General features: G+C 45.0%; 4 protein-coding genes across 13 annotated transcripts in view; 3 read left to right on the top strand and 1 right to left on the bottom strand.

Moving 5' to 3' along the window:
* The window catches only part of LOC310837296 (vomeronasal type-2 receptor 26-like), a 34,898-nt gene extending 34,486 nt beyond the window's left edge, over positions 1 to 412 (bottom strand). The window contains exon 1 of one of the 2 annotated variants that reach the window (XM_083723625.1): positions 1 to 412. Coding sequence is in view for 1 of the 2 variants with exons in the window: in XM_083723622.1 (XP_083579748.1) it covers positions 1 to 93 (93 nt within the window). In the remaining variant the exon portion in view is untranslated. The other variant, XM_083723622.1, reaches the window with a different exon arrangement.
* LOC310837304 (uncharacterized protein) overlaps positions 1 to 26,116 on the top strand; it is a gene marked incomplete at its 5' end in the record, with an annotated part of 135,709 nt that overhangs the window by 98,532 nt on the left and 11,061 nt on the right. The gene's annotated exons all lie outside the window — the stretch shown is intronic.
* Positions 1,141 to 5,447, top strand: LOC310837859 (vomeronasal type-2 receptor 26-like). 3 transcript variants are annotated; one of them, XM_083725052.1, is made up of 3 exons: positions 1,141 to 2,194; positions 2,283 to 2,409; positions 4,423 to 5,447. In XM_083725052.1, the coding sequence occupies exons 1-3, from the start codon at positions 2,192 to 2,194 to the stop codon at positions 5,319 to 5,321; spliced, it is 1,029 nt and encodes a 342-aa protein (XP_083581178.1). In that variant the 5' UTR covers positions 1,141 to 2,191; the 3' UTR covers positions 5,322 to 5,447. The 3 variants fall into 3 exon arrangements, 1 of the variants encoding a protein (XP_083581178.1); XR_014560634.1 differs by lacking the exon at positions 4,423 to 5,447 and having other exon boundaries at positions 1,141 to 2,183; positions 2,283 to 3,136; XR_014560635.1 differs by lacking the exon at positions 4,423 to 5,447 and adding an exon at positions 2,881 to 3,136 and having other exon boundaries at positions 1,141 to 2,409.
* On the top strand, positions 14,393 to 26,055 carry LOC310837285 (vomeronasal type-2 receptor 26-like). 3 transcript variants are annotated; one of them, XM_083723594.1, is made up of 6 exons: positions 14,393 to 14,580; positions 15,574 to 15,713; positions 21,104 to 21,892; positions 22,124 to 22,354; positions 23,392 to 23,518; positions 24,915 to 26,055. In XM_083723594.1, the coding sequence occupies exons 2-6, from the start codon at positions 15,672 to 15,674 to the stop codon at positions 25,805 to 25,807; spliced, it is 2,082 nt and encodes a 693-aa protein (XP_083579720.1). In that variant the 5' UTR covers positions 14,393 to 14,580; positions 15,574 to 15,671; the 3' UTR covers positions 25,808 to 26,055. The 3 variants fall into 3 exon arrangements, with proteins under 3 accessions (XP_083579720.1, XP_083579719.1, XP_083579718.1); XM_083723593.1 differs by having other exon boundaries at positions 15,474 to 15,713; XM_083723592.1 differs by having other exon boundaries at positions 15,422 to 15,713.

Below are 26,116 nucleotides of genomic sequence, written 5' to 3'. Positions count from 1 at the left end.
CTGCTGGCAGAAATAACTGTTTTTCCAATCCAGGTTCCTAGGGGACAGGAATCCTCCTAGAGTTGAAGGTGGGACACAACAGAAATGGCCCATCACTGTACAACAGGCCAGGTTCACAGATTCAGTCCTATATTCCTGCAGACAGAAGTACCAGCCAATCACTTGCAGGCAGCAACCTACAGACAGACTTCAAAGTCAGCTCAACATAGAGAGAGCTGTAGAGCTAGTTGGACCGAAACTTTAATTCAGAAATTATCTACTTATTACCACCCTCATACACTGCATAGTGTGAAAGGTCCCCAAATCAGGGCAGTTTTGAAATTCACAATATGCAGAATCTAGATCTAATATGGATATTGGGGCGACTTTTTACAGAATTTAATAAGCGGGCTTGGACTAGAGGGAAATACTTCAGTGATACAAGCACTACCATTTTGGGCTATCATTAATCAATATGCTTGCAAACTTTTAATAAAGCCATCTTTGTCATTCTTTACATATTTTCCAAACATTATAACCAACTTTTCCTAATATATGTAATTATGCTAATTTTGGTCATCCTCAAAATGCTGAAGCAGAATGAGGGGACCTAACAATCTAGAACGGTCACTACAAGTCCAGATGAGAGAAACAGTGGTTCTTGGTCAGAGAAGATTAGAAAGCAGAGTAAGAAGGGCTGAACATGGTTTGATGTTCTCTCGGTGCTGGAGACTCCTCTGTCATTACAGCTTCATCCATTCTTGAAAGAAGTCCAGTTCTATTCTAACACTTCAGCTGATGGACAGTACTTGGATGAGAATGGGGCACTGACCATTGACTTTGATATTGTGAATCTAGTGCTGTTTCCTAATAACTCTCTTGCTAGAGTGAAAATTGGAAGAATAGAGAGACAAGGGTCCTCAAATCTGAAGTTCACTGTTAACCCGGAAGCAATTGTCTGGCCCAAGCTATTTAAGAAGGTAGGAGAAATGTTATGTTATTAACTATGACATCTGCTATGCTCTAACATCATTTTGAATAGTATAGAAGCACAGAATCTTAGAAACGTAGAGTTGGAAGGGACCCTAATGGTCATCTAGTCCAGCCCCCTGCAATGCAGGAATCTCAACTGAAGTATCCACGACAGATGACCATCCAAGCTGTTTAAAAACCTCCAAGGAATGAGAATCCACCACCTTGACCAGTTGATAGGTACCTAGGTCTTCTTTTTTCTCCTTTTTGAAGATGGGGACAACATTTGCCCGCCTCCAGTTTGCAGGGACCTCACCTGTTATCCAAGAATTCTCAAAGATTATAGACAAAGGCTCTGAGGTTACATCTGAAAACTCTTTTAGAACCATTGGATGCAGCTCATCAGGCCCTGAAGATGTGAATTCATTTAAAGTAGCTACATGATCCCAAACCATTTCTTTTACTATCTTGGACTTGCATCATTTATTATTATGTTCTCACCAGGTTGGGTGCTGCTTTCCTTCTGAGTGAAGACAGGGGCAAAGTAGGTGTTGTGCAGTTACACCTTCTCTGTCACCCAACAGCATTTCTCCATTTTCTTTTCACAGAGGACCTGCTACTTGCTTGTTTTTCCTCTTGCTTCAAACATTGCAGATTTTTTTATATTAAAAAGAATACCTTTAACCTCTTTTGCAAGCCTGACCTCATTCTGTGCTTTGTCTCACCTGACCTACTTCTTGCCGACATTATGACTCAAGAGGACCCTTCTGAAGACTCCTTCCGGTTCCTACAGAATATATTGAACCATCGCCCCTTCCGGCTGTTTTGCTTCCTGTCTAGCAGCCGTCCCATTCACCAACTTCAGACTTATTGAATCAGCTCCAGCCTCTTCCTGTATTGAAAGACTGTCTCTGTGTCTGTTCGTGCCTGATGAAGCCTCCTGAGAGCTTTGACTGTGTTTCAGCCTGCTCTCAGTTGTTCCCTTGGCAACAGGCATTCCAAGGGGTGGGGGAGTTGGAGCTGGCCATTGTTCAGCCTGCGTCAATTCTAAACCTCTCTGTTCTGCAGCTGGCTGTAAAGTTCCACTAGGAGCTGGCTCATTCCTGACAGATATTGGAGTAGTTGAAGCCTCCCATGACTGCTATATCCTTTTTGAATGTTTGGTCATCTGCTCTAGAAAGGCATCACCCAATTCTCCAGTCTAGCTTGGAAGTCTAAATCAGACTCCCACAGTAAGGTCATGGTTAGTTCACTGTCCTATGATCTGTGTCCAAAGGCAGAAACATTACTAATACTTTCTCCTTAGTGCTCAATCTTCTCTTTATACCTAGGCTGTGCCACGCTCAAGATGCATAGAAAGCTGTCTCCCGGGATATGCCAAGAAGATTCAGGAAGGAAAACCAGTGTGCTGCTATGATTGTGCTCCTTGCTCAGAAGGGACAATATCCACTGTGGAAGGTAGGAGAGGATCTCAGAGGAAAGGGCCTTTGATGGGAGGATGGGGCAAATATTTGAGCCAACCCAAACATGATGCTACTAATGACACCCCATGGATGAAATGCCATCCCCAGAGAGGTTTCACCTGTTGCCAGCCTGCAATGTCACCCCAGAAGCAGGAAAAATTATTTGCCCACCAGCTCACACATGTAGGATTAATCTGGATTTAATGATGGCAACTGCTCTTTAAAATTGCTTTGTGCCCTTTATATTGTTGTTTTTCTCATTTCTCATTTTGGCTTCTACAACATCACCTATACAGTTTCACTGATACACAGATGAAACGTTTTGCAGATCAATCAATCAATAAAATGTAACCCATTTGCTTGAAAGATTCTACAATTTGAAAACAGAGGCACTGAATGTACTTTTATTACTTATGGAAAATATTTGAATAAACACATTAAAAAAAAATCACCTCCAATGTTGCAGGGAGTCATGTCAGTGGATCTGGTCCTGGGAGCTATTTTGATGGGTGAGGGACAAGTGCACAAGACAGTCAGAGTGTATTGGGTTCACCAAACCTGTGACCTCAGGAGGCTTATTGGTCTGCCATGGAGTCAGTCGGCACTACTGCCAGTGAGAGGACCTGGCTATTTCTCAGAGATCTCAAGCAGTTCAGGAATGGTGATGGTGATGAAAAATTATACTACCTCAAGTTCCTTGGAGGAATAAGATCCAAATGTAATATGTGATTTTTTAAAAATAAAATATATAATATAATAAACTAAAGTTGGGCTTAACACATAGGCTAAGGGAGCTGGGCATGTTTAGCCTGGAAGAGGAGGTTAAGGGGTGATATGATAGCCATGTTCAAATATATAAAAGGATGTCACATAGAGGAGGGAGAAAGGTTGTTTTCTGCTGCTCCAGAGAAGCGGACACGGAGCAATGGATCCAAACTACAAGAAAGAAGATTCCACCTAAACATTAGGAAGAACTTCCTGACAGTAAGAGCTGTTCGACAGTGGAATTTGCTGCCAAGGAGTGTGGTGGAGTCTCCTTCTTTGGAGGTCTTTAAGCAGAGGCTTGACAACCATATGTCAGGAGTGCTCTGATGGTGTTTCCTGCTTGGCAGGGGGTTGGACTTGATGGCCCTTGTGGTCTCTTCCAACTCTATGATTCTATGATTCTATGATTCTCAATACTGGAACATGACAAGAAGTTGCATTTATACTGAGTCAACCCATTGATTCCTTTAACCAGTCTTCATGCTAGATCTTCTTTTCCCAGGCCAAAAGTAGCAGCTGGGTGCTGCTGCCAATTTGTCAATCACCTGATGCAATAGTGATGTCAGCTGAATTCATGCTTTAAAGCCCTGAGTGTCAGCAATTCAAAGCACAGTGATAGGCTTTCTGAAAATTCTTTGCAAGCACCTCCAAACTGCTTCATAATCCTCTGGTGTTTAGGGGTCCAAAAAGTAGCACATTGGCATTTGAAAGAGAATTTCCACAAGCCTCACACTGTTACTTGAACATGTAATTTTTCAAGGTTTGAATAACTACATTGAGAAGGAGAAGTCGTTTCCAATGGATGGAAACCACTCCCGCCTACTTAACCAATACATGCTCACAATACATCACCTGATGGGTGGATTGCAATGCACGTTGCTGATCCCTTGAAGCCTCACCCATCTGACATCTTACAAAAATAGTATCACCCAATGAGGAGACATGCTGGGCCACGTTTGACCTAGTGGTCTGATGTTCTGATTCCCTGGTCTGAAACATCTCACACAGAAAGTTTTTCTAGCTATGCTGCACAAGATGATTTTGTGGGAATGAGTCACTGGATTAAGACTTTTCTAGCAGTGAACATTTGCCTCTCTTCTTCCCAACAAAACAGTGTTCTTTCGTGATCTCTCCCACCTGTCTACTTTTTCTCCACAACTGAAACAACATTCAAACCATTGTAGGTGTGTGACTGATATTAGGAATGATGGTAGGATACTGAAGTGTGTTTTTCTCTACGCAGATGCTAAGGAATGCAAAAATTGTCTAGAAGATCAGCATCCAAACAAGGACCAAGATCAATGTGTCCCAAAAGTAATCACCTTCCTGTCCTATGAAGAATCTTTAGGCAGCCTCCTGGCTTCCTTTGCCCTCTTCTTATCCTTAACCACAGGCTTTGGGTTAGGAATCTTCATTAAATACAAAGAAACTCCAATAGTCAAAGCCAATAACAGGGATATCTCCTACATCCTCCTTATCTCTCTCCTGCTCTCCTTTCTGTCCTCCTTCCTCTTCATTGGCCAGCCAAGAAAAACAACCTGCCTTCTCCGACAAACAGCCTTTAGCACAATCTACTCAGTTGCTGTCTCTTCTGTTCTGGCAAAAACCATCACTGTGGTGCTGGCCTTCCTGGCCACTAAGCCAGGGAACAGGGTGAGGAGATGGCTGGGGAAGAGTTTGGCCAACTCCATTGTCATTTCCTGTTCCAGTGTACAAGTTCTCATCTGCACCCTATGGCTGGGACTGTCTCCCCCATTCCCTGACTCTGATATGCACTCCCAGCCTGGAGAGATCATCCTGCAATGTAATGAAGGGTCTGTGGCCATGTTCTATGTTGCCCTTGGCTACATGGGCTTCCTGGCTGCCATCTGCTTCACGGTGGCTTTCCTAGCCAGGAATCTGCCTGGGGCCTTCAATGAAGCCAAGCTGATCACCTTCAGCATGCTGGTCTTCTGCAGTGTTTGGGTGTCCTTTGTGCCCACCTACCTGAGCACCAAGGGGAAATACATGGTAGCCGTGCAGGTCTTCTCTATCTTGGCCTCCAGTGCTGGGCTTCTGGGCTGCATCTTCATTCCCAAGTGCTACATTATTATACTGAGGCCAGATCTGAACATGAAGGAGCACCTGACAAGAAAAAACTAAGCATGGCATTTTATTCTTAGCTCTAGGGATGTTGTGGAATCATAGAATTGTAGACAAGTTATTATCCAGAAGGTTCCAGTGTGTGCCAAAAATATTGGGTGTCTGTATAAATATTCAAGCACTTTCCAAATAAGGCTGGAGAAGGTGATTCTTAGCCTGAGATCTTGGGGAGCCCCTACTTGTCACTGTAGATGAAGAGTTTGGATTTGGATTTGCTATCCCGCTTTATCACTACCCGAAGGAGTCTCAAAGCGGCTAACATTCTCCTTTCCCTTCCTCCCCCACAACAAACACTCTGTGAGTGGGGCTGAGAGACTTCAGAGAAGTGTGACTGGCCCAAGGTTACCCAGCAGCTGCAGGTGGAGGAGCGGGGAATCGAACCTGGTTCACCAGATTACAAGTCTACCGCTCTTAACCACTACACCACACTGGCTCTCGATGAAGGTGGTGCAATGAAGGTGTACTCTCACTCAGCAGAAGGAACAGTTATGAGCTTATAAATGCTCAGCAGTAATTATTTATTTGGTAAAGTGTTTCCTTCCTACCACCTCACAAAACATTAGGCCAGTTTACATTTTTAAGAGTTGAGTAACATCTGGAGGGAGTCAGGCTGAGGAAGCTAATAGCATATGGCTTTGAGTAATAATTTGTAGATCCTGGAAGTGTTTGTATGACCTGAACTGTGTTCACTTGACAAAATAAGTTTGTTTGTAGCTTATGCTGTTTCTAGGTTGTGTATCATCTTGTCATGAATGTGTAGTATGAATGTTAGGTCCAAAAGAAAATGGAGAATTTGTAATGTATGATATGCTGGCAAGCAAAGCGAGAAGCCAGTTTTATCAAAGAAGAATGTATGACTGTGGTGTTGTTTACTGAAAGCAAAAGGCCCCTGACAAAAACAGGGCGGAACTGGCAATGGGCCACGGACATAAGATAAAGGTCTGGAACATACTGTCTGTATGCTCTGAAGTACGACTGCGAAGGATTTTTTTCTTTATGATGGTCCAGGAGAAGAGCAGGAGGAGAGAGGTGGAGATAGCCCTTCTGCAGAAACCCATGGATGGCAATGGGAAAGAAGACTATAAAAAGGACCCTTTTGCATGCCCTCAGTGCTGCTGAGATTAGTACTACAACTCAACACACACAGCTCTTGCGTGAGGCTTGATCAACCACATGGAGGGCCCTTGTGAGTATGTATGAATGAATGTGTGTGAGAGTGTTTGATCCTCTTGGTACCAATGTAATAATGTATACTTGACTATATGAAATAAATATTATATGAAAGGTGTGCAAACCCAGATCTGGTCTCCAACGTGTCTTGTTGAAAGTCCTATAGCATACAGGGTATAACTTGTCTGTCTGGATTGCAAAAGGTCAATGTTACCACGGTTTGGTGACAATCTCCGTGATCAGAGTAGCAGGTTAATGCAGATTGGGCACTTCGTTGATCTTACAAAAGGATGATTACGGTTAGGATTATTTATTGCTGGTTATTTTGGGACCACACAGCCTCTACATTTTCAGCTGCCAATGATTTGAACCTGTCAGGGAACTGCCATCGGAAGAACAGGTGGTAGAAAGGCTCCAGGAGAATAGGAGAGACTCTGCAGCAGAAGAGGGAACCAGTAGGGGGAGAGCAGGAGCTCAAAGGGAAAGGGAGTCGGAGGGGAGGCTCTGGGATACTTCCAGTGAGAACAGTGAGGAGGTAACAAGACCCCCTTTAGCAACCCCCACCCCTCGCCGGAAGCTGTCACGCAGAGAGTCCAGGAGGCGCATGTCCGTCAAACAGCTTTTATGTTGGAGTAAGTTCCGTAGATGCCCACTGTCGGATACTACCAGCGACTGACGGAGTCATGCTTTGGGGGGCTCCGTTAGAGACTTAGGTTGGCTGACCAGCCAAAACCCGGAGGGATCAAGCTTTACGCACAAGCAGCTCATTATCCCATCACAGCAATCCGACAGTCTTTGAAAGCAGCTTGTGCAAGCAGAGGGCATCATGAGCGAACCAGCCGGAACCGGAGGAGCAGGAGCTGGAGCTGGAGCGGGTCCAATCCTGGAAGAAAGGTACAGGGCGTTGGAGGTCCAGCTCTCGCTGCAAACGGCGAGGCTCGAGGAGAGGAGGGCTCAAGATGTGGATAAGGGGAAAACCACCCCACTTGCCAGAAAGGTGCCTGGATTGGTGCAGAAATTTGGGGGGGGGATCCCAGGAACTATCAAGCCTTTAGAACAGAGATGCAATATGCTCTCAATCTACTGTTTGATGACTTCCCCGATGAGAACTCTAGAGTGGCGTACGTTATTGGCCATCTAAAGGGAGGGGCGAAGGACTGGATTAGACCCCTGATGGCAGCCAACAATGAAATCTTAAAGGACACGAGGAAGTTTTTCCGCGCCATGGACCTGATGTTTTCCAGCGAGATTGAGCAGGGAGTGGTGCGCAGGCAGTTAATGGCGTGTAAACAGGGGAGCCGATCTGTACGTGAGTACTGGACTGAGTTCACCATGTTGATACATAGACTGGGGTGGGACCTAGCGAGTGAACCTATTCAAATGCTGTTTGAAGAAGGGCTCTCTCCGGCAGTGAAAGATGAACTTTCCCGGGTGCCTAGGGCGGAGTCTATGGATCATCTGACTAAATCTGCGCTGTCCATAGGAGCGCGCCAGGAGGCAAGAGCTTTGGAAAAGCGGGAAGGAAAGGGGAAAAATTTTTACCAAGCTGAACCTTAGGGGGGCATATAACTTGATACGTGTGAGAAAGGGGGATGAGTGGAAGACCACTATGTTCACCCCCTTGGGGGCTTTTGAGTACCTGGTTATGCCTTTCGGATTACAAGGGGGCTCAGCCTGTTTTCAATCATTCATGAATCACGTCCTGGGGCCATTGCTCTACAAGAACTGCGCAGCGTTCTTAGATGACGTCCTGGTGTACTCTGAAAATGAGGAGCAGCATGTGCGAGATGTAAGAGAGGTACTGAGCAAACTGCGAGAAAACCGGCTGTGGGTGAAACTGGAGAAGTGTCAGTTTCATACCAGGGAGGTGGAATTCCTGGGGTACCGGTTGTCTGACAAGGGATCGGCCATGGATCCCAGCAAGGTTCAAGCGGTACTGGAATGGAAAACACCAAAGACCAAGAAGGACGTGCAAAGGTTCCTGGGCTTCGGAAACTTCTATAGGAAGTTCATCAAAAACTTTGCCCATTTAACAGCGCCCATCACGGATTGTCTTAGCAGCAAGAAGAAATTTGTTTGGACGGAAGAAGCGCAGCGGGCGTTCGAACGCTTAAAGCAGGCGTTTGCGTCGGAAGAGCAACTTTTGCACGTGGATCTACAACAACCAATGAGAGTGGAGACTGACGCGTCAGACCGAGCGGTGGGGGCCGTGCTTCTCCAGCCGGGAAAAGATACGTCTGAATGGAGACCGTGTGCATTCTTCTCGCGGAAGTTGAACAAATCCGAGAGGAACTACACAGTATACGACCGAGAACTGCTCGCCATTCATGAAGCATTCCGGAAATGGCGGCACTTGCTGATTGGGGCGCAGCACAAGGTTCAAGTCAGAACTGATCACAAAAATCTGGAATACTGGAGAACAGCCCGAGTGCTGAACCAGAGACAAGTGAGATGGGCCCAGGAGTTCTCCAAATTCCACTTTGAAATTCGTTACGTGCCAGGCTCCGAGAACGTAAGGGCGGACGCTCTTTCCAGGAAACCTGAGTACTTAGAGGGGGAGGGAGCGCCTGAGGAAAGGCATGTAATCCCTGAGGACCGCTGGGTGTGTGGGGCGGCTTTGGTGGGGCAGAGGGAATTGATAGCGAGTACTGAGAACGATGAATACGCCCAAGAGAAACTAAGAGAACTCAGGAGGACAGAGGAGAACACAGGGGGGTTTGAAGAAAAGAACGGGGCGTTGTATTACAAAGGGGCACTGTACATACCCGATGGGGAACTGAGGGGCAGAGTACTAAAGCAGTTGCACGACAGCCCCACAGCGGGGCACTTCGGGCAGCACAAGACCATGTGGTTGGTTACCAGGGAGTTTTGGTGGCCCAAGGTGAGGGAGGACGTACGGGAATATGTCAGGGGGTGCGACAGGTGCCAGCGAGCGAAAGGGGAGAGGCTGGCACCGGCGGGGCTATTAGAACCCTTACCCACACCAGAACGGCCATGGGAGGCAGTATCCATAGATTTTATGACGGACCTGCCAAAATCCAAAGGCAAGACAGCGGTCATGGTGGTGGTAGATCTATTAACTAAGATGTGTCATTTTATAGCCTGTTCACATGCGGTCACAGCGGAGGAAACCGCCAAGTTGTTTGTAGAGCATATTTTCAGGTTGCATGGCGCCCCCTTGAGGGTGGTCAGCGATAGAGGGAAACAGTTTACTTCCAGGTTCTGGAGGAAACTCATGAGCTTACTGCACGTGGAAATCAATTTTTCAACTGCCCGGCACCCAGAAACAAATGGGCAAGCGGAGAGGGCAAACGGGATTTTACAACAATACCTGAGGTGTTATGTTCAGGACAGAGAAAATGATTGGGTAGATAAGTTACCTCTGGCAGAATTTGCCTACAACAACGCAGAGAATGTGTCCACAGGGATGAGTCCCTTTCTGGCAAATTATGGGTGTCATCCCCGGGCTTTTCCAGGAGAGGGAGGGGAGAGGTGGAGCGTGCCGGCGGCGGAACATTTTGTTGAAGAGATGGAAGCGATCCACCGTCAGCTCCAACTCAACTTAGAGAAAGCCAAGGAAGAATATAAGAAGCAAGCAGACAGAAATAGGAGGGAAGGTGAAACTATAAGGGTGGGAAACCGGGTGTGGCTATCCACCCAAGGACTACCGTTCAAGGGAGGGAGTAAGAAATTGAGACCCAAAAGATTGGGACCCTTTGAGGTCATACAGCAGGTCAACCCAGTAGCATTCAAACTCAGATTGCCCAGTCACATGAAATTGCACCCCGTATTTCACAGGTCATTACTGTCGCCGTACCGAGAGGGACGTGAGTGGGGGGAACGTGAGAGGGAGGTCACCCAAACGCCCGTGATAGAAGAGAGAGAACGCGACATGAACGTGGCAGGAATCATTGATTCCAGGTGGAAGGGGAATCAGGTGGAATATTTGGTAGAATGGGAGGGGGAAGTAGAGTCAGAAAACACATGGGTACCAGCAGAGGCAGTCAATGACGAGATTTTAATAGAAACGTTTCATAGGCGTTTCCCAAGGAAACCGCAGCCCGTGGCACGATTTAGAAGGGAACATTTCGGGACCACCGATGAGGAAGGGGAGTTTGAAGGGTTCCCAGAGTCAGGGGTGGATGAGGAAGCAGACTCCGACGAAGAAGAGGAAGACGGGGCAGGAGACGGTAAGCCGTGGCAAGAAGTGTTTGAATCCACGGACGATGAGGAGAGTTCCTTCAGGGGCTTTCCACCCTCACCGCCAGTGGGAGAGGAGGCAGGAGGGGGTGAAGGGGGCCCTGGGAGGGAGGTGGATGTTAGGGAACTGCCATCGGAAGAACAGGTGGTAGAAAGGCTCCAGGAGAATAGGAGAGACTCTGCAGCAGAAGAGGGAACCAGTAGGGGGAGAGCAGGAGCTCAAAGGGAAAGGGAGTCGGAGGGGAGGCTCTGGGATACTTCCAGTGAGAACAGTGAGGAGGTAACAAGACCCCCTTTAGCAACCCCCACCCCTCGCCGGAAGCTGTCACGCAGAGAGTCCAGGAGGCGCATGTCCGTCAAACAGCTTTTATGTTGGAGTAAGTTCTGTAGACGCCCACTGTCGGATACTACCAGCGACTGACGGAGTCATGCTTTGGGGGGCTCCGTTAGAGACTTAGGTTGGCTGACCAGCCAAAACCCGGAGGGATCAAGCTTTACGCACAAGCAGCTCATTATCCTATCACAGAACCCCTACTATATCTTAACGCACATGTTTACTTGTTTTAAAAATCCTGTGTGTTTTTTCTTTCTCTCTATTAATCTATATCTGTCCCTTGGTAGTATCCCACCAAAACATCTACAGTAATATATTCCAGAATCTATGACAACCAGTTAGAATGTTGAACAGTTTGACATCACAAAGGGTACTTGGCAAAGGCAATATGAAAGTATATAAACAGGTCTTTTTAGACCAAGAAGTTTTATCCTTGTCGAAAGCAGTTGTTTTGAGGGAGAAGCCCTATTCTCTGGATACATCTGTGCTGATGTATATATTGATTTCTATTGCTCTTATCTTTTGATTTATTTAAGTATTAGGGACTCTGGTTCTTTTTCAAAAAATTCTCTTCGATAACCTATTTTTGTGTGTCTTCTGGTATAGTCTAACTAGCTGGCAAACCTTTCACCAGACTGAGTCCTGATAACAGGAAGGTACAATTTGCAATCAAGCTGATTAATCTCACACTTTTAGAAAGGTGACCTTAAATTGAAATCCTTCACAACAATCAAAAGGCCTACCCTCATCCTACTCCTCTCCTAAATTATGCTGCTGAGATAAATAAAACTTTAGCGGGGAACCATATTGAGGTTATTAATATTGTGCATATGAAAAGGAAATCAGTCTTGAGTGCTCACTGGAAGGACAAATCATGAAGCTGAGGCTCCAATACTGTGGCCACCTCATGAGAAGACAAGACTCCTTGGAAAAGACCCTGATGTTGAGAAAGATTGAGGGCACAAGAAGGGAATGACAGACGACGAGATGGTTGGACAGTGTTCTCAATGCTACCAGCATGAGTTTGACCAAACTGCGGGAGGCAGTGGAAGACAGGAGTGCCTGGCGTGCTCTGGCCCATGGGGTCATGAAGAGTCGGACACAATTAAACGATTAAACAACAACAACATACAGAGTAAGGCAACTCTACAAGTCAACTGGTGACACGCTCTTAGGATTTTTTGTAACACCTTGCATTTGGTCCAGTAACAAACCAGCAACCACTAAAGGGCTGGATCTACACTGATCTAAAAAAAGCTAAGAAAAACAAGTTATGCAGCTCTCAGTTCAATTTTCCATTGACTGCTGTACAGAGCCCCCTGGTGTCATATTTTTATAACACATTTATAACATTATAACTCACCAGTCTAAATTAGTCTTAGAGCTGGGAACAGAATTATTATAAGCTGACAAGGTCTTACTCCTGACAGCCACTTCCGAACTCACTGCAGTTTTTGGATCAGACACAAAGGAAGACCCACATAGAGTGCATTGCAGTACAGTGGTACCTCGTGCTGCGTAAACTCTAGGTTACAGAATCTTTGCGTTACGGCTGTGCCAAACCCGGAAGTGTATACTTCTGGGTTTCACCCCTCGCACATGCACAGAAGTGCTCTGCGCGCACGGCACCCCAAAATGAATTAAATCCGTAACCAGAGGTACCACTGTAATCCAATCTTGAACACATGGCTGTGCCCTGCCTGATGTGATGTGGCACTAAAGACCATTTGAGACAGCCCAAGGGTTGCCATGGAGGCCATGAAGTCCCAGTATGGCTCAATTGCAACATCTACATGATTATGGTCCTCCAACATCATGCCAAAGATCACCTTGGCCAGGAGAGCCACTGGCCAATAAGGGGTTCAATAAACCAGCAGCATCCCCTGTCTATCTGTCCTGCCCAGATAGAGGTTTTGAAGTTTTGTGATAAAGGGGATGATAATTCTATGGGCACTAGTGGCATCACACTGTCCTTTAGCCCCGTGGTCAAGCCTATTCCGAGAATCCAGATGAGGACAGTTGCATTAGGTCAGGCTCATTCCGTTTACACCTCCAGCTTTCAGCAGTGCAGCCCAGATCAGCAGCCACTGTATCCATGATTAAGTTGTGGATTAATATGGTCTTTCTATGGACTGACCTGGCATTCAAGAACAGCACAGCTACATCTGTAGGGCTCACCTAACAACTCTCAGAACCTTAAACAAACCAACTACTGTTTTCAGGATTCTTTGGAGAAAGTAATGAGCGTTGGCCAAAGAATGCTTTCAATGTATGGTGCAGAAGTAACTGTGTCTTGTGCCAAGGTGAAGCATTGGGACAGACACAATGTTGAGCTCCTTTGCACTAGAGGTTTGGGTATTTCATTTTGTGTGGCTTGATTTTTAGTTTTGAATGTTCACTCACGCCCATGTTCTACTATCTTTTTTCAGTAGAAGGTTGCAAAATAAACCAATGGGTTTTATTAGCATCATAGAATTGTAGCTTCATGTTAGTAGTTTGCAGAATCAGCGTTCAGATATGTAGAAGTTAGCATGTGCTTTTATCTATCTAGCTTCATTGTTTATTTTACAATATTTTGAATATTTAAAATAGCTGTTTTCAACATTGTCTTTTATTAATTTTTTATTATTTTTGTTACTTTTTATAAACTACTGGGAGGGTCTGTTTACACTAAAGTGTTATATAAATTTGCCCTGATCTAGCGTCAATAAAGATCAGCCAATCCTTGAACCACGTATTGAGTTAACATTCTTCTTCTATGCAGCTGCTCCCATAAAGGTTTCAGAAGAGATATTTATTCCCCTTACATTTATCAGAACCACAGTGATTTATTCTTATTCTCTGCAGAGTCCAAGAGATAGTTCCACACCCCTTCACATATTGCCTTGGGGAACAATAATGTCAACTTCACAATTAATGGCTGCAGGAGGTTGTTTATTCAACTATGCTTGAAAAGTCTGATGTATAAAATACCTTGGGGCCAAGATATAGAGCTTTTGAAGGAGGAAGCATAAAACCTAATCAAAACATAGGAAGCTGCCTTCTAGCTCAGTACCATCTAGTGACTGGCAGCATCTCTCCAGGTAGAGGACATCCTCATCTCTACCTGGAGCAGTTAGCAGAGACTGAACGTGACACCTTCTGGGTGGGAAAAAGATGCTCCATCACTGAGCTATGGCCCTTCCCTTCAATCCTAATTTGGGCAGAGCTGAACACCCCTTGTATTTGTCAAGTCACTGAAGCTTCTGTCTTGCAGTTTTTGGGGGGTTTCTTCTAATTAGCAGCTTCTGTGGACAGGAACAGTCACAAGGAAATAGTAACAGGCAGACCCAAAATGATGATGATTATTATACCGCTGCTTGTTTTCTTGCCTCTTGCAATGCATAGGATGCAGCAGAGGGCAAAATGTCCACTGAATCTTATCAAGGATAGAAATTTGGCCGTGAATTATTACCAGGAAGGAGACCACCTCGTTAGTGGAATTATATCTTCAAGATTAATTGGAAGTCAACCTCCCTTCAACTTCTCCAGCACCCCAGTAAGCGATTTTCAGAAGTAAGTAATGGTGTATTGCCATTTTCCTTCTTCCTAAACTACTCTTGACTTCTCTTGCCGTACTGATAAATCACTATATTTGTTGTTTGAAGATTAAGGGAGCACCTCACCCACAGGAATCAAATACAGCTGAAAATCTGAGTAGGAGTATTGCAGGCATCCGTCTGTCTATTTTTCCTGACAGTCTAAACAATAATGCCATTGGATGGAGACCTGTTATTTGTTCCATTGGTTTGTTAAAGGTTTTCTGTACGTTACTTGGTGAAAAGCAGTGTTTCAATGTGCTTTACACTATAATTTAAGTATTAAAAAAAATAAGTCATGCTCCCTAAAGTAAACTTGTCTTCTATTAGCTAAAAAAGGTGTGAAGTGTGTTTATGTTGTGGATTTTCTGTAGTTGTCTCATTCTCTCTCATGAAACATTCTGGAAGCTTGAATGCTGAGGCCACTTTGCTTTGCATGAATAATGGGAAGCTTTGTACTCTCAATCTGCAATAATCTTCCAGATGTTTATCCACAGAATTAGTGTTCTAGGTTTGACTCACTACCAGTTTTTGTGAGATATATAATTCCTAGAGTGATTTTTTGATACACTGACAGCTGGTAGCCACAGAACTGGTCAGATGGCTAAGGAGGGTTACCAGGGCATGGGCCTCCATCCTCCTCCTCTGCAAAGATACTACAGAGGCTATTACTGCTACAGTAATAGCATCCCCACATCTGCCCCACATTGCCCTACGTACTGGTCTTCTTTCAAGTTTGTCTTGATTTATTTATACAAACAACTTTGTGACTCATTTTCACTGAATGGTGGGTGACTATGTGATACACCTTTTTGTAGTTTGATGAATGGGAGGAACTGGCACGTTATTTCCTTCTCACTTACTGTTCAGGAGATCAATAGTAACCCCAGGCTCTTACCCAACATCACCCTGGGCTACAGCATCTATGATACCTATTTTGATGGAAGAATAACTACTGATGCCTTGACAGACCTCTTAGCAGGTGGGAAAATCAACATTCCAAACTACAGCTGCGGAAGACGGGGAAACCTTCTAGCTATTATTGAAGGGGGTGAAACCGACATCTCCATGCACACTACAAGCATGTCGAGCATCTACAAGATACCACAGGTAAGAACTGGGTTCAAGTCAAACATACCCAGCAACATTTGCCATTTCATAAGAAAAGCAAGGTATGCTTAGCTTAGTGCAATTTACTTTATTGCTCCCTGCCACCCAACCAGTTGCAAGCCTCTGTAGCACACTGATTCATAAATTTTGCCCTGCCGGAAATTGGCGCTTTCAAGTGCTGTTATTGAGTTTGGCATGGGAAAGGTTTCCTCCGCTGTTCCATGAGGCTGCTACCTCTTCTTACAGCTCCAGGAACTGTTAAATAAAATTGTTTAATGTACATCGAAATGGGAACTAAATTTATAGTGTGACTATTGTATGCCATGTGGCATGGTTGGAAATTTCGACTGAAGCTGAAGAAGAGCTTGCTAGGTTAATCATTAATGGTGTTGCATCATGAAACTGTACGTCTACTGGTTCAGTCACATGAAAAAGATAGTATTAGAGGTCTATGCCTATATAAATCTGGGAGACATCCATGTTTGGGTGTGTGCCCTTTGTTTGAAGCTACTGAAGAGAATGGATGTGTGAATCTGTCTCCAGCAAACAACCTCTGGCTAATGGAGACTGAAATGGCATGACACTAGTAATGAGCTGCATGGCGCCACAACTGCCACCCAGCAACTAGGTGAATGGAATTTCTCTAAGAGGGGTGTTGAATGTGGAGTACCTCAAGACTGATATGATTTAGGAGTGAAGAGGGAGATGGCCAAGTTTTCTGATCATACTGAATTGTTCTAGATTGTTAAACCAAAAACAGATTGTGAAGAGCTCCAAAGAACTTCTCTAAATTAAAAGGCACATGCAATTCATTGTAAACAAGGGTGAATTTATGCACACTGAGGGGGAAAACAACCTTAATTTCACATGTTTGCTTCTGGGTTCTGAACTGGCATTGACTGAACAGAAATGAGACCACAGGGTCTTGGTAGATAGGTCAATGAAGCTGTTGCCTCAATGCACAGCAGTCATGTAAAAGCAAATTCCATGCTGAGTAGACCATCAGGAAAGGAATTAAAAATAAAACTGTCAATCTCATAATATAGTTGTCAGGGAACTGCCATCGGAAAGGCAGGTGGTGGAGGGGCTCTCGGAAGCTAAGAGAGACTCAGCAGCGGAGGAAAGCACCAGCAGGGGGAGAGAGGGAGATCAGAGAGAAAGTGAGTCGAAGGGATGGCTCAGGGAGTCTTCTAGCGAAAACAGTGGAGAAGTCTCAGGACCTCCCATAGGTACACCCACTCCTCGCCGGAAACTGTCGCGCCGAGAATCCAGAAGACGCGTTTCCGTTAAGGAGCTTTTATGCTGGAGTAGATTCCGTAGACGCCCACTGTCGGATTCTGCCAGCGATTAAGGGAGTCATGTTTAAGGGCTCCGCTAAGGACAGAGTTTGAGAACCATGCCCAAACTCTGAGGGACTAAGCTTTTACGCACAAGCAGGTCATCATCCCATCACAATAGTGATACAGACCTATGGGGCCACTGCCTTTCGAAGACTGTGTACATTGGTTTTTGACACACCTCAAACAGTGTACAGGTTAAACTTTATTCACTTTAGCCAACTGCAATGGCAACATAAAACTAGCAATATATACAAATAAAAAGACAGCAATGGGTAAAAAGGGCAATCAAATGACCAAAACAATGTATTATAGAATTGGAAAAAGTTCAGAAAAAGGTACTGGAGATGCAGTGATCATATTCAAAAGGGACCATTGGAAAACAGTGCTAAAGCTCCTGTCCATGCTGATAACACAAAACTCTAATTTTTCATAAGATTTCAATCTAGGGGAGTTGTGCATGATGTAGAAACCACTCTGGGTGTCGTGGTGGACTGACCTCCCAAACCTACCGAAAGCTTTATTGTTTTGCAGGATACATTTTAATGGAAGTTTGATTTTAGACTTTTGCATTCATAATTTTGTTCTATTGTATTTCTCTAAACTGCTGAGAGAAAATTGCCATTTTGTTGTTGTTGTTTAGTCGTTTAGTCGTGTCCGACTCTTCGTGACCCCATGGACCAGAGAACGCCAGGCACCTCTGTCCTCCACTGCCTTCCGCAGTTTGGTCAAACTCATGCTGGTAACCTCGAAAACACTATCCAACCATCTCGTCCTCTGCCGTCCCCTTCTCCTTGTGCCCTCCATCTTTCCCAACATCAGGGTCTTCTCCAGGGAGTCTTCTCTTCTCATGAGGTGGCCAAAGTATTGGAGCCTCAGCTTCACAATCTGTCCTTCCAGTGAGCACTCAGGGTTGATTTCCTTCAGTATGGAGAGGTTTGATCTTCTTGCAGTCCATGGGACTCTCAAGAGTCTCCTCCAGCACCATAATTCAAAAGCATCAATTCTTCGGCGATCAGCCTTCTTTATGGTCCAGCTCTCACTTCCATACATCACTACTGGGAAAACCATAGCTTTAACTATACGAACCTTTGTTGGCAAGGTGATGTCTCTACTTCTCAAGATGCTGTCTAGGCCTGTCATTGCCCTTCTCCCAAGAAGCAGGCGTCTTTTAATTTCGTGGCTGCTGTCACCATCTGCAGTGATCATTGAGCCCAAGAAAGTAAAATCTCTCACTACCTCCATTTCTTCCCCTTCTATTTGCCAGGAGGTGATGGGACCAATGGCCATGATCTTCGTTTTTTTGATGTTGAGCTTCAGACCATATTTTGCGCTCTCCTCTTTCACCCTCATTAAAAGGTTCTTTAATTCCTCCTCAGTTTCTGCCATCAAGGTTGTGTCATCTGCATATCTGAGGTTGTTGATATTTCTTCCGGCAATCTTAATTCCGGCTAGGGATTCATCCAGCCCAGCCTTTCGCATGATGAATTCTGCATATAAGTTAAATAAGCAGGGAGACAAAATACAGCCTTGTCGTACTCCTTTCCCAATTTTGAACCAATCAGTTGTTCCATATCCAGTTCTAACTGTAGCTTCTTGTCCCACATAGAGATTTCTCAGGAGACAGATGAGGTGATCTGGCACTCCCATTTCTTTAAGAACTTGCCATAGTTTGCCGTGGTCGACACAGTCAAAGGCTTTTGCATAGTCAATGAAGCAGAAGTAGATGTCTTTCTGGAACTCTCTAGCTTTCTCCATAATCCAGCGCATGTTTGCAATTTGGTCTCTGGTTCCTCTGCCTCTTCTAAATCCAGCTTGCACTTCTGGGAGTTCTCGGTCCACATACTGCTTGAGCCTTCCTTGTAGAATTTTAAGCATAACCTTACTAGCGTGTGAAATGAGTGCAATTGTGCGGTAGTTGGAGCATTCTTTGGCACTGCCCTTCTTTGGGATTGGGATGTAGACTGATCTTCTCCAATCTTCTGGCCACTGCTGAGTTTTCCAAACTTGCTGGCATATTGAGTGTAGCACCTTAACAGCATCATCTTTTAAAATTTTAAATAGTTCAGCTGGAATACCATCACTTCCACTGGCCTTGTTATTTGCAGTGCTTTCTAAGGCCCATTTGACTTCACTTTCCAGGATGTCTGGCTCAAGGTCAGCAACCACACTACCTGGGGTATACGAGACATCCATTTCTTTCTGGTATAATTCCTCTGTGTATTCTTGCCACCTCTTCTTGATGTCTTCTGCTTCTGTTAGGTCCTTTCCACTTTTGTCCTTTATTATGGAAATCTTTGTACGAAATGTTCCTTTCATATCTCCAATTTTCTTGAACAGATCTCTGGTTCTTCCCATTCTATTGCTTTCCTCTATTTCTTTGCATTGCTCGTTTAAGAAGGTCTTCTTGTCTCTCCTTGCTATTCTTTGGAAATCTGCATTCAATTTCCTGTATCTTTCACCATCTCCCTCACATTTTGCTTGCCTTCTCTCCTCCGCTATTTGTAAGGCCTCATTGGACAGCCACTTTGCTTTCTTGCATTTCCTTTTCATTGGGATGGTTTTCGTTGCTGCCTCCTGTATAATGTTACGAGCCTCCATCCATAGTTCTTCAGGCACTCTGTCCACCAAATCTAAATCCTTAAACCTGTTCATCACTTCCACTGTGTATTCATAAGGGATTTGACTTAGATTGTATCTTACCAGCCCAGTGGTTTTTCCTACTTTCTTCAGTTTAAGCTTGAATTTTGCTATAAGAAGCTGATGATCTGAGCCACAGTCAGCTCCAGGTCTTGTTTTTGCTGACTGTATAGAGCTTCTCCATCTTTGGCTGCAGAGAATATAATCAATCTGATTTCGATGCTGCCCATCTGGTGATGTCCATGTGTAGAGTCGTCTCTTGTGTTGTTGAAAAAGCGTGTTTGTGATGACCAGCTTGTTCTCTTGACAGAACTCTATTAGCCTTTGCCCTGCTTCGTTTTGATCTCCAAGGCCAAACTTGCCAGTTGTTCCTTTTATCTCTTGACTCCCTACTTTAGCATTCCAATCCCCTATAATGAGAAGAACATCCTTCTTTGGTGTCACTTCTATAAGGTCTTGTAAGTCTTCATAGAATTGGTCAATTTCAGTTTCTTCAGCACAAGTAGTTGGTGCATAAACTTGGATTACTGTGATGTTAAAAGGTCTGCCTTGGATTCGTATCGAGATCATTCTATCATTTTTGAGATTGCATCCCAGTACAGCTTTCGCCACTCTTTTGTTGACTATGAGGGCCACTCCATTTCTTTTACGGGTTTCTTGCCCACAGTAGTAGATATGATGGTCATCCGAACTGAATTCACCCATTCCCGTCCATTTTAGTTCACTGATGCCCAGGATGTCAATATTTATTCTTGCCATCTCATTTTTGACCACCTCCAACTTACTCAGGTTCATGGTTCTTACATTCCAGGTTCCTATGCAATATTTTTCTTTACAGCATTGGACTTTCCTTTCGCTTCCAGGCATATCCGCAACTGAGCGTCCTTTCGGCTTTGGCCCAGCCGCTTCATCAGCTCTGGATCTACTTGTACTTGCCCTCCGCTCTTCCCCAGTAGCATGTTGGACGCCTTCCGACCTGAGGGGCTCATCTTCCAGCGTCATATCTTTTATATGCCTGTTGTCTTTGTCCATGGAGTTTTCTTGGCAGGGATACTGGAGTGGCTTGCCGGTTCCTCCTCCAGGTGGATCACGTTTGGTCAAAACTCTCCACTATGACCTGTCCATCTTGGGTGGCCCTGCACGGCATAGCTCATAGCTTCTCTGAGTTATTCAAGCCCCTTCGCCACGGCAAGGCAGTGATCCATGAAGGGGATTGTATTTCTCTAAACTGCTGAGAGAAAATTGCCATTAGGTGATAAATAAATTGCATATATATGAAATTTCAAAAAACATTGAAGTTTATGCTAATTAAATGTTTCATCATATTTGATTTAATTTAATTTAATTCAATTCACACAGAGGTATCCAATCTTTGTCCTGAGAAACAAAACACCAGTTTCTTTTCTTCAACAGCTCAGTTATGGCTTTGTTCTTCATGATAAAGTCCAGTCCCCTTTTATCTACAAGATGGTCTCAAAGGAAGAAACTCAGTACCTGGGAATTATCCAACTCCTCCTGCATTTCAGGTGGACGTGGGTTGGACTCTTTGCTCCAGACAATGACAATGGAGAAAGGTTCCTGAGTATCTTGACATCCCTGATGATCAAAAGGGAAATTTGTGTTGCCTTCACAAAAACAGTAGTACTACAAACCTGGATGTGGTTACCCCATGAAACCCCTGCCACGTGGAGACAAGTCCATGTCTTTGTTTACTGTACAGACTCTCAATATGGACTTTTTATAATCATGGAGGTACAAACCTTGCTTGAAAGGATGGAAACTGGAGGGAAAGTCTGGATAATCACCGCTCTTGAGAACACAGTCTTGTTCTATGAGACGGAATCCTTCCGGTTTGCCCATGGTTCTTTGTCCTTTGTAATGAAGACCAAAACAAGGACAAAAAAGGACGACTCCGAACCAATATTCCCTTCTTTTTTGGCTCTTTGGCAAGAAGAATTTGAATGTTCATATTCCAAACATGCCTTGTCTGTGAGAGGTTGGACAAGATGCAGGGAGACGGAAAATGTGATGATCCAGCAGGAATTTATTGAACAGGTTCATTCCCAAGATAGCTATGTTCATTACTTCAGTATCCTAGTCATTGCTCAGGCCTTGAATGCAGCATATTCATCCAGATCAAAGCGGATGTCACTGATGGGAGGAGGAGACCTGTTGGGACTTCAAAAGATTCAGCCATGGCAGGTATGTCCTTTTCCTTTTGCAAACTACTGTTCATTGTCCCAGCTCTGGAATCACCATATTAGGAACATAGGAAGCTGCCTTAAAATGAGTCAGACCATTGGTCTCACAAGTAGCATTGTCTATATTGGTCTCACAAGTAGCATTGTCTATATTGACTGACTGACAGGGAAAGTGAATTATCCCAAATGCTTTCATGTTCTCTGAGTGCTGGAGTTTCCTCTGTCGTTGTAGCTTCATCCATTCTTGAAAGAAGTGCATCTCTATTCTAATACTTCACCTGGCGGACAGTACTTGGATGAGAATGGGGCATTGGCCATTGACTTCGATATTGTGAATTGGGTGCTGTTTCCCAATACCTCTCATGGTAGAGTGAAGATTGGGGAAGTAGAGAAACAGGCATCCTCAGAGGTAAAGCTGAACATCAACCAAGAAGCAATTGTCTGGCCCCTGGCCTTTAACAAGGTATGGAGAAATGATATGTCATTTTATGACTTGTGACATCTGCTAGGCTCTAATAGCTTGTTGAATAGCACATATGAGACTTTGACTGTGATTTTACTGATACAGTGGTACATCGGTTTATGAACTTAATCCATTCTGATAGTCCGTTCTTAAACCAAAACTGTTCTTAAACCAAGGCGCGCTTTCCCTAATGAGGCCTTCCGCTGCTGGTGCTATTCCACTGTTCAAATTCATCCTTAGACCGAGGTAAAGCTATGAAACCGGTTTTGTGGAGTTCATACACCAAATAGTTCATAAACAGGACTGTTCTTAAACCGAGGTGCCACTGTACTTCCCTCGAGCGAAGTCATTGAGATGAATGGAACAGCCTCTTGAGTAAGCATGTATAAGATTTCACAGTGAATAGGACTCTTTCCAAAGCACAGTAAAATAGCTTTCCCAAATGTAAGGTCTTCCCAATCTGTTCAGAATATCCAGAGGACAACATGTATTTCCTGTAGGGACTGTCACAGTGACCAATGCCAACCAACACTGGAACACTTAGGGATCTGCAGAGTTTGTGCATTTCGTGTGACAGACCTCAGCAACTCAGCATTTTGGCTAATCTACTTTATTTACATATAAACACACACGGAGCACTGCAACATGGCTCCCTCTCTCTCTAGCATCAGACAGCAAAGAGAAAAAGAACAAAGGACAATAGTCCCATTTCACGGAACACAGTAACACAAAAATCCTGTCTTCGTCTCTTCCCACACTGTCGTGTCAAAACATATACCATCATGAGATAGACAACAATCCTATGACTGAAATCAAGTAGCAGGAATTCTAACAGGGACACCCTGCACCCACCCACAAATATTAATAAGAGCTGGCAATTATTAATCACCTGCCAAAATAGGGCCTGGGGTCACTTATGGCCATTGGAAGCAAATATATGTTTTCCACAATCTTGCCAAAACACTGTGATCTGTTTCCAAAAGCACAAATGCTCCTAATCGTTTCTCATTGATTCTCCTTCCTAAATTTGTGCCTAGACCATGCCTCGTTCAAGATGCTCACAGAGCTGTCACCCTGGATATGTCAAGAAGATTCAGGAAGGGAAGCCCCCGTGCTGCTATGATTGCACTCCCTGCTCAGAAGGGACCATCTCCACACAGGAAGGTAGGCCAAGACCTCAGAAAAAACCGTCTTACCTGGGAGAATGGGGCAAAGGTTTGAGCCAGCCTAAGCATGATGTTTGTAATGGCATCCCATGAGTGGAATGCCTCTCGGGTTTTTGGAGGTTCAAAGAGCAGCACTAGGAGGGATAAAGCCTTTCCTCCTCCCAGGAAGGGAAGGGGTTGTGATCGGGAGACGATTCCTGCATCATGCAGGGAGCGCTCCGCCCCCTGCTTCAACTCCAGGGCTGGCGTGCCACGCCCCTCCCCGGTTGGGCACCCAATAGGGAAGCTCAGCGGGGGCATGGCTTGCTGCTCAAACGCAGCCCCGCCAGCCATCCCCACCATTGCACACACATTTTCTTCGAGTCACCCACCCTCCACTCCCTTTAGATTAGCTGTTCCTGAGACTTTGCTATGGGCCCCTGGTTGGTCGCCCTATTTAACCAGGGGGGCTGGTAGGAGTTTTTTTCCAATTGGCTAAATTGGCCCGGCCTCTTGGTTTTTTTCACCTACCTCGTAGCAACCATCACAACTTTCGTAGTATTTGGCGGTTGGGCATTGGAATGTGCTGTTGGTGTTTCGGGGGGCAAGGTGTGGCCATCGCCTTCCCCGGCAATTTTGGGTATTCTGCTAAAGGAATCCGGCGGTCGTGGATCCTGTCCGATGCCCGTGTGGCGGGGGGCCATGGCACGACCCTCGGTGACATCAGGAAGAGAGCCTATAGTTGCATTAGCATCAACAGGCTTCCCCTACTGGTGCTTAACCCCTCCTCAGACTCACCCCTCTACGAGAGGGTGGAGTCTAATGTTCCGTGGTCCAATGCCTAAGCCAATACCTTCTCACATGCTGTAATCAATAAAGTTGTGGCCTTTACCTTACCCATTAACCTTACATTCTGTGTCCACGTGTCTTTATTCCCCAAGCGGGGATCGGGTCCTCGAATCATAAGCAGTTTTAACCTGGGGAAAGCATCTCCACCTCTTTGACCAATGCACAGGTTGTCAGCTGATGGTCAGTGAAAGTCTACATTCCTTAAGCTCACAATCATGCCTTTGAGGCCCTACCCATCACACAACTCAAAAAGTGGCATCACCAAATAGGGTGACCTGCTGAGCTAAGTTTAATCCAGTGTCCGGAGGTTCCCAGCACCAGTTTACAGTTAATAGAAGCTCTTCTGAAGTATCTCACAGGCCAAGCTTTTCTAGCCATGCTCCACATGATCTATTTTGGTGGATGAGACCATGGATCAAGATGTTTTTGCCAGTGAACTTTTGCTTCTCCCTTTCCCAACAAAACTGTGTTCTTTTTTTATCTCCCCCATATGCCTACCTTCCCCATATGCCTAGCTTGGTTTATAACTGATGTTAGGATACTGAAGTCTCTTTTTCTCTCTGCAGATACTGACAAATGCACCAAATGTTCAAATGACCAGCATCCAAACAAAGACAAAAATCAATGTGTACCCAAAACAATCACCTTCCTGTCCTATGAAGAACCTTTGGGGATCATCCTAGCTTCCTTTGCCACCCTCATATCCTTAACCACAATTTTTGTGTTAGAAATCTTTATTAAACACAAAGCCACTCCCATAGTCAAAGCCAACAATAGGGATCTCTCCTACACCCTCCTCACCTCCCTCCTTCTCTCGTTTTTGTCCTCCTTCCTCTTCATTGGCCAGCCAAGAAAAGGGACCTGCCTTTTGCGTCAAACAGCCTTCAGCACCATCTTCTCAGTTGCTGTCTCTTCTGTCTTGGCAAAAACCATCACTGTGGTGCTGGCCTTCCTGGCCACTAAGCCAGGGAGCAGGGTGAGGAGATGGCTGGGGAAGAGTTTGGCCAACTCCATTGTCATTTCCTGTTCCAGTGTTCAAGTTCTCATCTGCACGATCTGGCTGGGGACATCTCCTCCTTTCCCTGACTCTGATAAGCACTCCCAACCTGGGGAGGTCATCCTGCAATGCAATGAAGGGTCTGTGGCCATGTTCTATGGTGCCCTTGGCTACATGGGCTTCCTGGCTGCCATCTGCTTCATGGTGGCTTTCCTAGCCAGGAAGCTGCCTGACTCATTCAATGAAGCTAAGCTGATCGCCTTCAGCATGCTGGTCTTCTGCAGTGTTTGGGTGTCCTTTGTTCCCACCTACCTGAGCACCAAGGGGAAATTCATGGTAGCAGTGCAGGTTTTCTCCATCTTGGCTTCCAGTGCTGGGCTTCTAGGATGCATCTTCATTCCCAAATGCTACATTATTATACTGAGGCCTGATCTGAACATGAGAAAGACCAGAAACAGCTAAATATGATATTTGATTGTTAGCTCTAGGGATATAATGGAACTGTAGAGTTAGAATCCACACCAGAATATTGACTGCAATGTGCAGCTGGCCATGTATATAGTGAGGCAAGGATCCAGTTGTGTGCTTATCATGGTCCCCTTAGCCTCACATGTGATGGAAAGCAGGTAAACATCTACTGGTGGATCTCTGGAGGATATTCAGAAGACCTCTAAGAGGTTCTGATAGCTGGTTCTTCAACAACAGCAACTGTGGAGGCCTCTTCTCTCTTGAGTTAAGCTGTTCATTACTCTTAGCTGAATTGCACAAGCT

Source organism: Podarcis gaigeae, assembly GCF_964106915.1.
Source record: "Podarcis gaigeae genome assembly, chromosome: 2".
Taxonomy (NCBI): Eukaryota; Metazoa; Chordata; class Lepidosauria; order Squamata; family Lacertidae; genus Podarcis; species Podarcis gaigeae.
This window is presented reverse-complemented; position numbering and strand designations above follow the sequence as displayed.

Bases quoted from the DNA above. Each gene is read 5' to 3' on its own strand.
- LOC310837859 (XM_083725052.1), top strand. The intron at 2,410-4,422 runs GTAGGAGAGGAT...TTCTCTACGCAG, and splicing joins GACAATATCCACTGTGGAAG to ATGCTAAGGAATGCAAAAAT.
- LOC310837285 (XM_083723592.1), top strand. From the start codon at position 14,405: ATGCATAGGATGCAGCAGAGGGCAAAATGTCCACTGAATCTTATCAAG. The intron at 15,714-21,103 runs GTAAGAACTGGG...TTTCTTCAACAG, and splicing joins GCATCTACAAGATACCACAG to CTCAGTTATGGCTTTGTTCT. The intron at 22,355-23,391 runs GTATGGAGAAAT...ATTTGTGCCTAG, and splicing joins GGCCCCTGGCCTTTAACAAG to ACCATGCCTCGTTCAAGATG.